This window comes from Pseudophryne corroboree, chromosome 3, assembly GCF_028390025.1.
Source record: "Pseudophryne corroboree isolate aPseCor3 chromosome 3, aPseCor3.hap2, whole genome shotgun sequence".
Taxonomy (NCBI): domain Eukaryota; kingdom Metazoa; phylum Chordata; class Amphibia; order Anura; family Myobatrachidae; genus Pseudophryne; species Pseudophryne corroboree.
Genome location: NC_086446.1, coordinates 221,591,175 through 221,603,725, shown reverse-complemented (window position 1 = coordinate 221,603,725; position 12,551 = coordinate 221,591,175). Strand labels below are relative to the sequence as shown.

Sequence of the window (12,551 nt, the reverse complement as noted above, 5' to 3'; positions counted from 1 at the left end):
TGAAAGTAGTTGGGGACATGATTTGAGTAACAGTAGTGCAGAGTAGGGGGCAGGCAGGAAGTAACAGAAGGAGGGGCAGAATAGAAGTAGTGGTGGGAAGAAGTGGGCAGGATGGCAGTGGAAAGGACTCGGTAAGCATAAGTTAGAAAAGGATCTCACCTTCTCTTTGCAGATCCCGGGTCCTGGCTGCTTCCTTCATGCTCACACAGGACGGACACTCGGACAGCTAATGGGTTCCGCTCCTCTGGTAGTTGAGCTCACACTCATCTATTCCCAGGGGAGCTTGAACACGTAGGCGGATATGGCCTGCGATCAGGTTGGGGAGGTTGGTGGCGCTGCACCTCCGCACCAGCTTTACAGCCTGCATGCCTGGATGCAGCTGTGGCCGCCTCATCACTGCAGCCACAGACATTCCCCTGAGCTGGCGCTGTGTGTGACAGTCGGCGGCGGTTGGTTGGTTCTAAATCGGAGTGGGAGAAGGGAGCTTCTGACATCACTAGGGGAGGAGACATGTCACCTGGGGGAGGAGCTACGGTCGAACAGGGTACCCAAAAAGTACCCTTGCGGGCTCGCTTCGCTCGACATGCTTCGGGCTTGGTGGCTTGCTCGCCACCGAGTTACTAAAGGTAATAGTTTGTGGCGCGGATAGTAGAGGAACTATCCCGCTGGCCTAGCTCCTCCCCCTTGTGTCGTGTCTCTTCCCCCTGACGTAAAATGTCCCTTGAGGCCTGTACATACTGGCCGATATATCGGCCGTTCTCTTGAATGGCCGATATATTGCGGGTCCGTCGGCCAGTGTGTATGGCCGATACGTCTGTGAACTCCGTCGTTCACAGACGTATCGCGTCGGCCCCGCAGCACAGCTGACAGCCAATATATCTACCAATATATTGGCGCATCACTGTGTGTGTCCGCCCGTACACATGCTGCGGCGGCCGGCGGTGATTGACAGCTGAACTGGGCGGGCGTGTGTACACACCCGCCCAGTTCATGACGTCAGTCCACGACGGATCGGCAAGTGTGTATGCTCAACACACTGCCCGATCCGTCCATAGATATATCTGCCGATCAATTGATCGGCAGATATATCTTCCAGTGTGTACCCACCTTAAGGCCACTTGGATCTAGCATCTACCAGTCGGCAGACCTGGGGGGGGGGCAGGACCTCCCATGCAGGTAATGCAGCTGATTTATTCTCCAGCAGGGAATGGCCGAGGGGGGGATTCGGCAGCCGCAGATGTTAGGAGGGGGGGGGGGGGGTAGCAGCCGCTGCTGTAAGCGGGACGGCACGGGGCGGGTGGGTTCGGCAGCTACTGGCCGCTACTGTAAGCCGGACGGGCGGGGGGGAGTTCAGCAGACGCTGATGTAAGCCGGACGGGACGGGGAGGGTGGGTTCGGCAACTGCTAGCCGCTAATGTAAGCCGGACAGGCGGGGGGAAGTTCAGCAGACGCTGATGTAAGCCGGACGGGACGGGAAGAGTGGGTTCGGCAGCCGCTAGGCGCTACTGTAAGCCGGACGGGGGGGTGGGGAGTTCGGCAGCCGCAACTGTAAGCCGGATGGGGAGGGGGGGTTCGGCAGCCACAACTGTAAGCCGGACGGACGGGCCGGTGGGGGGGGGGATTCGTCAGCCGCTCATGTAAGCTGGATGGGGTGTGTGGGTAGCTAATACTTGTGGCAGCTGGCACGGGAAGGGGAAGGGGGGAGAATTGGTGTTGCTTAGCTGGACCGGCCCATCTGCATAACAGCCCTGCCCACTGCCCAATTACATCTGTTCTAGTGACAGGGGCGTGCTTTCATATGGTCTGAAAGCACGCCCCTGTCCAGAGATGCCGCTTACAGGGCTATTTTTAATGGGCATTTACTGCCCGATGCTTCGCCCCCCCCCCCCCCCCCGCTACCAGCTCTTTTACAACGACAACCTGAGGCACCGAGAGCAGTGCCTCTGATACACATTTCAAGCATCCTTACACAAAAAAAAACATTTAAATGATATAAAGGCTGAAGCATATACTTATGACACAGTAGCTGTGTCATAAGTATCTTCTTTATATAATTTTAATCATTAATGACAGGGGAGGCACTGCCTCCCCTGCCTCCCCTGACTGCACGTCCCTGCTCCCTCCCAAATTTTGAGGAGGGATGCTACCTGCTGGGAATTTAAAATGTCCCTACTTCTATTGTACAATGGCCCTCATTCCGAGTTGTTCGCTCGCTAGCTGCTTTTAGCAGCATTGCACACGCTAAGCCACCGCCCTCTGGGAGTGTATCTTAGCTTAGCAGAATTGTGAACGAAAGATTAGCAGAATTACGATTAGAAATTTCTTTGCAGTTTCTGAGTAGCTCCAGACTTACTCAGCCATTGCGATCAGTTCAGTCAGTTTCGTTCCTGGTTTGACGTCACAAACACACCCAGCGTTCGCCCAGACACTCCCCCGTTTCTTCAGACACTCCCGCGTTTTTCCCAGAAACGCCAGCGTTTTTTCGCATACTCCCAGAAAACGGCCAGTTTCCGCCCAGAAACACCCACTTCCTGTCAATCACACTACGATCACCAGAACGATGAAAAATCCTCGTAATGCCGTGAGTAAAATACCTAACTTTTGTGTAAAATAACTAAGCGTATGCGCTCTGCGAACCTTGCGCATGCGCAGTAAGCGACTAATCGCAATATAGCGAAAATCGGCAACTAGCGAACAACTCGGAATGACCACCATTGTACAGAGGTTTACACTGACACACACACACATATACACATAAATATTATAGATGATTGTGAATATTTATACACCTTCCCTAAATATTTGTTTTAAATCGAATTAACAGCTATCTCTTTTATAACAAGCAACAAAAGATAAAATGAAATAAGCATGAATAATGATCTCAGTAGAGCTTCACTCCTAAACTTCCCAGGTTTATAGAATCATTACACCTCACATTTTTGTTATACAAATCTGCTGCAACCTATGATTGAACCTGAAAACTCACCAGATATTATACTTTGTTTTTTCTCAAACATTTTCATAGACTAGCAATCATTCAGCCATATAATTTATGTGATAATAACAATCTTTATAAGTCAAAGAAGTCATGATAGTTTACCATTTTGGGGCAGATTTATCAAACCTTGGAGAGAGATAAAGTGGAGAGAGATAAAGTACTAACCAATCAGCTCCTGTCATTTCTCAAACACAGCCTGGAAAATTAGCTGATTTTATAGTACTTTATTTCTCTCCAAGCTTTGATAAAATTGCCCACTTGTGTGTATAAAATGACAAAGACAAAATGCATATACATATGCATTGGGAAAATTTTATTTGGATAAGCAGTATGAAGATATTGCAAATATACATACAATTTAAGACATTTATGCTTATGGTTAAAGCTAATGATTTTTTCTTCCTTTGGACTCAAAGATTAGGTGTATTGTTGCTGTAACGATTTTGCCTATTTCTTTGGTTTAAGAGGTGCTATCCATACTTTCAGTAACGTTTTCCCTGGCCTTGGCAAGGGGCGGGAGCACAGGGGTCACAGGGATCTGTCAAACAAAAGTAAAAATATCAATAATGTTAGTGATAATTTAGGATTAGAGATGTTGATAAGTAAATTCTTTGTGATTTTCCAAATATGTCTACATTTTCAATATGTCTATACCAGTTTATTATTAGTTTTTTATAATATAATAAAATAAAATAGTACATTATTTAAGGAATTTGAACATACATGAACCATATGACTACTAAGTAATTATTTTTTAATATGGACAGGGGTGTATCTAGGGGTCCGAGCACCCCTGGCAAAGTAAGGGAATGGCGCCCCCCCCCTCCCTCATAGTTAAAATATGGAAGTCGCGTGTGTTAAAAAAGGGGCATGGCCACACAATTGTACCCTTATTTCATATTACACCACACAGTAGTGTCCCTTACTCACATTACAACGCACAATAATGTCCGTTATTCACATTATGCTATGCCTCCAAAGAAAAAAAATATTTGACCCCCACAGAAAAAAAAACCACACACACACCTTTGGCCCTACAGAAAAGAAAACATATTAAACAACACAGAAAAAATAAAATAAAAACACACTGGCTTTCACAAGAAAACAAACAAATTGACCACCGACATGAAAAAAAATGAACATACTGACCCCCGTAGGAAATAAAAAAAACACATTGGCCCTAACATAAAAAAAACCATATTGGCATCCACAGAAAAATTAAACACATTGGCCCCCACATAAAAAAAACCCATATATTGGCACCCACAGAAAACAAACACACACATTGGCCTCTACAAAAAACAATCAAACACATTGGCCCCCACAGGAAAAAAACACAATGACCCCAAACAGGAAAAATAAAATAAATTATCCCCCACAGAAAAAAAAAAATTGGCTCCCACATTTAAAATTTTAAAACACATTGGCCTACAAAAAAAAAAAAAAAAAAAATGGGGTGGACTGTGTATGTTCTTGCATTCGGGGGGGGGGGGGGGGGTACTCTGTCTAGGGGGCTGACGCACACAGCTGACACACTGAGACACAAACAGATGCTGACACACTGATGCTGACAGAGACACACAGAAAGATGCTGACACGCTGAGGCTTACACACTGACACAGATGTTGACACACAGACCCTGACATGCAAACAGACAATGACACACTGACACACAGACAGATGCTGGCACACTTATGCTGACACAGACACACAGACAGACACTGACACACAGACAGATGCTGGCACACTTATGCTGACACAGACACACAGACAGACACTGACACACAGACAGATGCTGACACTGACACACAGACAGATGCTGGCACACTTATGCTGACACAGACAGACACTGACACACAGACAGATGCTGACACTGACACACAGAAACACGCTGACACACTGATGCTGACACAGACAGATGCTGATACACTGATAGATGCTGACACACTGACAGATGTTAACACAGACCCTGACTTACTGACATACAGAAACTGACACTGACAGACGCTGACACACAAACAGATGCTGACACACAAGCTATTTCACCTTCCCATGATGTGTGTCCCCTGCTTCCCCGCATGCAGCTGCCAAGTGGGAGGGGGGGAGTGGGAGGATACAGCGCAAGCCACAGCCGCCAGGTGGGAGTTTGGGGGGCATCACTAACCTGCACATGCTTCCGTCTGAGGACAAGGTCTCGATTCCAGTTGCTGCAGGCTGCTGGGTCCTAGGGACCAAGGGTTGTATGGCTCCAGGGCACTCCCTGCTATTACACTGTTTGCCTGGCCCTGGACGCCTGGCCCCTCTGTGCGCTCGCTGTCCCTGGTCACTTGCCTCAGCACACACTAGCTTCACTGCCGCGGCTCCAGTTTGAATGAGCTTCTGTTCTGCGCAGAAGCTCATATCACCGCAGCCGCGGATAAACGAATCGGCCAAAGTGGGGCGGAGCACGGCCACTGAAGTCAACGGGAGGGGAGGGGGGCATCCCAATCCGCCGCTGCTGACCTGTGTTGTCGTCGTCCGATGCCCGACAAAAATCACAGAAGGCAGCAGCGGCAGACACTGTTCTTCTCGCCAGAGTCCGGCACCGCTCCGCAGTCCATGCTACAATCAAGTAACTCTGCAAAACTACAGCTCCCAGCAGCCATTGCTGCCGGGAGCTCACAGCAGCAATGGCTGCTGGGAGCTGTAGTTTTAAAGAGTTACTTGATTGTAGTGCAGACTGTGGAGCGGTGCCGGACCCTGGCGAGAAGAACAGTGTCTGCCGCTGCTGCCTTCTGTGGTCTTTGCCGGGCATCCCTGCAGGTGGGGGACACAGGGGCATAGTGAATCTGCCCCTTGGCCACGGGTGGCACAACCAGGCGGCGCCCCTCCTCAGCTGGCGCCCCTGGCGAGTGCCATCCTGGCCAATGGCTAGATACGCCCCTGAATATGGATAAACTAAATTAAGAAATTAACAGTACACAAATACTAAGGTCTTAAAATTGTAAACCCTCTGTGTTCTTACTTCTATTATTATCTACTGTATATACTGTAAAGTGCATAAAGTGGACTATAAAGTGTGCTATACAATGTAAAATAATGTGCATATATTGACTGTACCTTTCTGATAACCTCCGGAGCTCTGACACTGTTGTACAGTCTTGCAAGCTGAAAGATACAATAAACAGTATGAGTGGTACAGACATAAGGCAGCAATCTCACAGAATTTTTTAAATAGCAGGTTAAGTACATGTGAAGCATGCATCTGCTGTGTTACAAATACTGTAATTGTCTTCTTTTCAAAATTTCTCTGATGCAAGATTGTCTGTCCGTGACATTAGTCTGCAATAGTGACATAGTGACACAGACGCACAGATTCTTAGCATGTCATGAGATGACAGTGAGGAGAATGAAGGAGGTAATGACACAGTGAAGACAAAGCTCAGAAGTGATTGACAGTCAGGGACCTTTTGGGGTGGTTAATGTTATGGGTAGTATCTCACTGGGGCATGAAAGGCAAAACATTAGAGACTATAAGGCAGGGGTAGGGAACCTTTGGCCCTCCAGCTGTTGTGGAACTACAGTTTTGTTATTTGGCCATGCTAAAATAGTTGCAGTGCATGCTGGGATGTGTAGTTCAACAACAGCTGGAGGGCCGCAGGTTCCCCACCCCTGCTATAAGGCATCTATTTACTAATACATGGATGGGGATAAAGTGGATGGAGATAAATGTAACTGACTGTCTTATAGAGTAACACTGTATAATTTGAGTGCAGAGTCTGGAACCTGGCATTAGAGGAAGGGGTGCGGTCCTCAGGCAAAGGGGGCCCACTAGGGATTTCCCCTGTACTCATGTGGGCCAGTCCAACCCTGGAGATGGGGAGTGTTGAAAAAAGAGCAGGCATGTTACATTTTAGGGCATGTCTCCGCCTACAACTGTGATCCCATATGCAAAAAACATGGTGCCAGTGTCTCAGATCCTGCAGCCATTCTGTGTGACTAAAGGGTTACTCAGATGGGCAATTATTGGAGGAACTGCAAGTACTGCTGCATGGTTTGTATGCAGATGCACCGGCGGGTGGGTGTCTCAATGCATTAGCATATTTTCGCACATCAGCTGCATATAGGATCTAAGGCTGGGTACACACTACAACAATGTCGGCACAATTTGCTGTGTCGCACAGGAAATTGTGTACATTGTTATGTGTGTACATATGTGTACGGCCAATACCTGCTGGTCCGGGTTGAAGGAAATTCGGCCCCACCACCATGACGGTTGCCCATCGCTCAGGTGTGTAGCTGTCCTAAACACGTTACATCTGCCCCACCTGCAGTGCAACATGGTTTTGCCCAGTTGCTTGCTTTTTGCTTTACTTACAAACATGAATCAGACCCTATGCTCACAATCTGCCCCTTTAGGCGTAGAAAACACAAGTTTAATTGTAAATCAAGTCCCTTTTTACAGCTGCTGTTCCAGAATTTATGGACATTTACACTGATGGGAATTTTGTGAAACTGTGCAAAAACCTTTTGAACACAAAAAAATTAAATAATGTCTTACATACTAACTTAAAATGACAGTTTACTGCTCTAGATTATGTTGTATTTGGGATTGTAGTGAGTCAATTGTGTACATTATGTGTTGTACTATAATTTAGTAATATCTATTTTAGTAAATACCCATTAAACCAAAGTAAATCTAATACAACAGTTAATGTTTTTTATTTTTTACTGATTGAAATAAATATTCTAAATATAAAACATTGCTAAAAATATATAAACACAAAAGAAAGTCAAAACATACACAATGTATATAAAATATATTCTTATGTTAAAAAACTAATAATCTGTTTGGTTGCTATGGACATCATCTCCACTTCTATAATCCACACTTTAGTATATATACCCCATTTAATCATGGAATACTGTGACTTTATGTGTTATTTAAACTGGAGAAGTATCCTTTTTCATTATTTATAGCATTCAGGTGTATACTGATAATAGTCCAAAATGAGGTAAGATACTACAGTATATATCTGAATTAAAGGGTGATGTTTCCATTGCTGGATAGAGAAAAATAGCATATTGCAAGGTTTGTACATTTGTATTATATATGTATCTATGGTGAATGATTCATTTTGTTATATTTATAACATGTGTATTAGTATTTTGATTTGAAAAAAGTCTGATCTAGTTCTTTGAATATAGTACTTAGCGCTGCTCTATTTTACTTAGAGAAAAAAAGGAGTTTCTGGTATTTTGCTTTCAGATTGCAGTTGAAGTCCTGTGCTCCTTCCAGTAATGCACCTCCCTGTGTTATGTGGTTACATGTCTCCTTCCAGATGTATCATCTTAGCAGATATTACATATTCACGATAATACAGATTATTCATTTTTTCAGTATAAGCATGTATTGAATACATTGTGTGTTTTTTCACCTTCCTTTGTGTTTATATACTTTATTTTATTCAATAAAAATGTCTATTATATAAACTGGTTAATTAGATATTCATTAATTGTTATTTTAGACAAATTTATTGCACATTAATTAGACACTATCAGCGCTTTACAATCTCTTTGCATTTTTGTCATTTTATAATCTGTTCTCTTTCCTCTCCTGTCCTGTAGAGCTGCTGTATGCTCTCATAAATAGACTATACCTATTGTGAATTTGCACACAGATTTCTCTTCATTTTGTTGTAAAGGAGAAAATAATTTCCTTGTGGAATCTATGTTCAAGCAAATTTGTCCATTTACATAAATCATTTAACTAACTTGATTTCACATGACCATTTGTTCTAGAATGTGCTACATGGAGACAATAGTCATCAAATGCTGTCTGTTATGCTAGATAAAACTAAAACAATTTTTTAAGTGAACTTAGTAAGACCATCATAGTACTTACGGTCTTGGCAGATACTTTGCTTCTGGCAAGGATCCTGGCACACAGGTTGCACCTTGCATGGGTCCTGGCAGATACTTTGCTTCTGGCAAGGATCCTGGCACACAGGTTGCACCTGACATGGGTCCTGGCAGATATTTTGCTTCTGGCAGGGGTCCTTGCACACAGGTTGTACCTGGCATGGGTCTTGGCAGACATTTTGCTTCTGGCAGGGGTCCTTGCACTGGGACTTCTGTCCTCCTTTAACTCCAGACATGATTGTTGTTTGGTCTCGGGTCTCTGAGTAAAAGCAAGATTCGGATAGTCCTGGTGGTTTGTAGGGACACCTTTGAATGAGCTCTTTTTATACAAAAAGTTCTGCATGTGTCACAGTCCTAGATCATGCACAAAACAATTATATTTTTACAAGACTGAAAAACCAGGACACAGCTGACAGAAATGTGTCATTTAAATTCTTTCCTTAAGTTGGGTGTTTCCTAAAGAACAACTCATGACAATTACTTTATATTGTATCTCAAAGCAATATGTTTACATCGCAAATGTAGATGAAAGCACCTATCAAATAATGAAATTAAATAAGGATATAACATCATTCTGGATGAGTAACACAAGGAAGATAATAGATAAATGATAGGCTGCTATGATTAGAGCATCTAAAATATTTTGCTGACACACAACGTGTACCGTACCAAGTTATTTACAAGGTTGAAACTGTATTAAAGATAAAATTATATCTGTGAAGGCAGAGTCATCTAGCACAATATAAACATTTAATAAAGCTGACAGTGCTTGGGATTGATGTTGCGTTGGATACATGAGTAAAAAAAAAAAACAACACAAAAAATGAGTATCTCAAAATAGCAAGAAAAGCAATATGTTTGGTGCATATACAGTACCTCTAACAGATAAAAGGAATCTGACTGAGAGACGGAAGTTAATGTAATAACATTTATTTATTAAGTATAAACAAAAGAACTTAATAAAAGCATAAACACCATATATGATGATAAATGGATAAAAAGAATGCAGCAATGATACACAGGGGCATATTGGGATGCCGGAACAGTCCCTGCTTTGATTCCCTCAGTGGTCGCCCTCCCCACCCCCATGCCGGGCCAATTAATTTCATATAAGGGAGTCTATGACTACCATAATCTGAGGTTCTGCACATGCAGAGCCTCAGTGATGTGCTGCCACTGTGTCACCCATTTGCAAATAACCCATCGCTAGTGGCATTTACTGTTGTCCTGAGTTAGCTCGTCTCCCCCAGAATGTTACTCAGACTAACCGTCAGGAGTGCTCAAATGAGACTGACAACACAGACCCTGGGCTATGCACATCTAGAAAGCAATGCCCTCATTTTGTAGAACAAATAAGAATTTACTCACCGGTAATTCTATTTCTCGTAGTCCGTAGTGGATGCTCGGAACTCCGTAAGGACCATGGGGAATAGACGGGCTCCGCAGGAGACTGGGCACTCTAAGAAAGAATTAGGACTACTGGTGTGCACTGGCTCCTCCCTCTATGCCCCTCCTCCAGACCTCAGTTAGGGAAACTGTGCCCGGAAGAGCTGACACTACAAGGAAAGGATTTGGAATCCCGGGTAAGACTCATACCAGCCACACCAATCACACCGTACAACTCGTGATAACTATACCCAGTTAACAGTATGAATAACAACTGAGCCTCACTGAACAGATGGCTCATAACAATAACCCTTTAGTTAAGCAATAACTACATACAAGTATTGCAGACAATCCGCACTTGGGACGGGCGCCCAGCATCCACTACGGACTACGAGAAATAGAATTATCGGTGAGTAAATTCTTATTTTCTCTGACGTCCTAGTGGATGCTGGGAACTCCGTAAGGACCATGGGGATTATACCAAAGCTCCCAAACGGGCGGGAGAGTGCGGATGACTCTGCAGCACCGAATGAGCAAACTCAAGGTCCTCCTCGGCCAGGGTATCAAACTTGTAGAATTTCGCAAACGTGTTTGATCCCGACCAGGTAGCAACTCGGCAAAGTTGTAAAGCCGAGACCCCTCGGGCAGCCGCCCAAGAAGAGCCCACCTTCCTCGTGGAATGGGCTTTTACTGATTTAGGATGCGGCAGTCCAGCCGCAGAATGTGCAAATTGAATCGTGGAGCAGATCCAGCGAGCAATAGTCTGCTTAGAAGCAGGAGCACCCAGCTTGTTGGGTGCATGCAGGATAAACAGCGAGTCAGTCTTTCTGACTCTAGCCGTCCTTGAAACATGGATTTTCAGGGCCCGGACTACGTCCATCAACTTGGAAGCCTCCAAGTCCCGAGTAGCCGCAGGCACCACAATAGGTTGGTTCAAATGAAACGCTGATACCAACTTAGGAAGAAATTTGGGACGAGTCCTCAATTCTGCTCTGTCCATATGGAAGATCAGATAGGGGCTTTTACAGGACAAAGCCGCCAATTCTGACACCCGCCTAGCCGAAGCCAAGGCCAAAAGCATGACCACTTTCCACGTGAGATATTTTAATTCCACGGTCTGAAGTGGCTCAAACCAATGTGATTTAAGGAAATCCAAAACAACGTTGAGATCCCAAGGTGCCACTGGGGGCACAAAAGGGGGCTGAATATGCAGCACTCCCTTAACAAACGTCTGAACTTCAGGCAGTGAAGCCAGTTCTTTTTGAAAGAAAATAGACAGGGCCGAAATCTGGACTTTAATGGATCCCAATTTTAGGCCCATAGTCACTCCTGACTGTAGGTAGTGCAGAAACGACCCAGCTGAAATTCTTCTGTGGGGGCCTTCATAGCCTCACACCAAGCAACATATTTTCGTCATATGCGGTGATAATGTTTTGCTGTCACATCCTTCCTAGCTTTTATCAGCGTAGGAATGACTTCAATCGGAATGCTCTTTTCCATCAGGATCTGACGTTCAACCGCCATGCCGTCAAACGCAGCCGCGGTAAGTCTTGGAACAGACAGGGCCCCTGCTGTAGCAGGTCCTGCCTGAGAGGCAGAGGCCAAAGGTCCTCTGAGATCATTTCTTGTAGTTCCGGGTACCAAGTCCTTCTTGGCCAATCCGGACGATTAGTATAGTTCTTACTCCTCTCTTTCTTATTATCCTCAGCACCTTTGGTATGAGAGGAAGAGGAGGGAACACATAAACCGACTGGTACACCCACGGTGTCACTAGAGCAGTCATTCCCAACCACGGTCCTCAAGGCACACCAACAGTGCAGGTTTTAGTGATATCCAGGCTGCAGCACAGATGGTTAAATCAAAATAACTAAGCTACTAATTAAGTCACCTGTGCTGAAGCCTGGATAGCACTAAAACCTGCACTGTTGGTGTGCCTTGAGGACCGTGGTTGGGGAAGCCTGCACTAGAGCGTCCACAGCTATCGCCTGAGGGTCCCTTGACCTGGCGCAATATCTTTTTAGCTTTTTGTTGAGGCGGGACGCCATCATGTCCACCTGTGGCCTTTCCCAACGATTTACAATCAGCTGGAAGACTTCTGGATGAAGTCCCCACTCTCCCGGATGGAGGTCATGCCTGCTGAGGAAGTCTGCTTCCCAGTTGTCCACTCCCGGAATGAACACTGCTGACAGTGCTATCACGTGATTTTCCGCCCATCGGAGAATCCTTGTGGCTTCTGCCATCGCCATCCTGCTTCTTGTGCCGCCCT

The 12,551-nt window shown here is 45.1% G+C and overlaps 1 protein-coding gene across 1 annotated transcript; it reads right to left on the bottom strand.

Moving 5' to 3' along the window:
* Nucleotides 1-3,374: 3,374 nt before the first annotated feature.
* Nucleotides 3,375-9,243, bottom strand: LOC135057622 (keratin-associated protein 5-1-like). The gene is made up of 3 exons (XM_063963442.1): nt 8,883-9,243; nt 6,098-6,145; nt 3,375-3,536 (listed from the first exon to the last, which is right to left on the bottom strand). Exons 1-3 carry the CDS (start codon nt 9,133-9,135, stop codon nt 3,481-3,483), a joined length of 357 nt encoding a protein of 118 aa, XP_063819512.1. The 5' UTR covers nt 9,136-9,243; the 3' UTR covers nt 3,375-3,480.
* Between the last annotated feature and the right edge of the window lie 3,308 nt (nt 9,244-12,551).

Coding starts and splice junctions, on each gene's coding strand:
- LOC135057622 (XM_063963442.1), bottom strand. CDS start 9,135: ATGTCTGGAGTTAAAGGAGGACAGAAGTCCCAGTGCAAGGACCCCTGC. Junction 6,146..8,882: donor GCAAAGTATCTGCCAAGACC/GTAAGTACTATG, acceptor TGTATCTTTCAG/CTTGCAAGACTGTACAACAG. Junction 3,537..6,097: donor CTCCGGAGGTTATCAGAAAG/GTACAGTCAATA, acceptor TTTGTTTGACAG/ATCCCTGTGACCCCTGTGCT.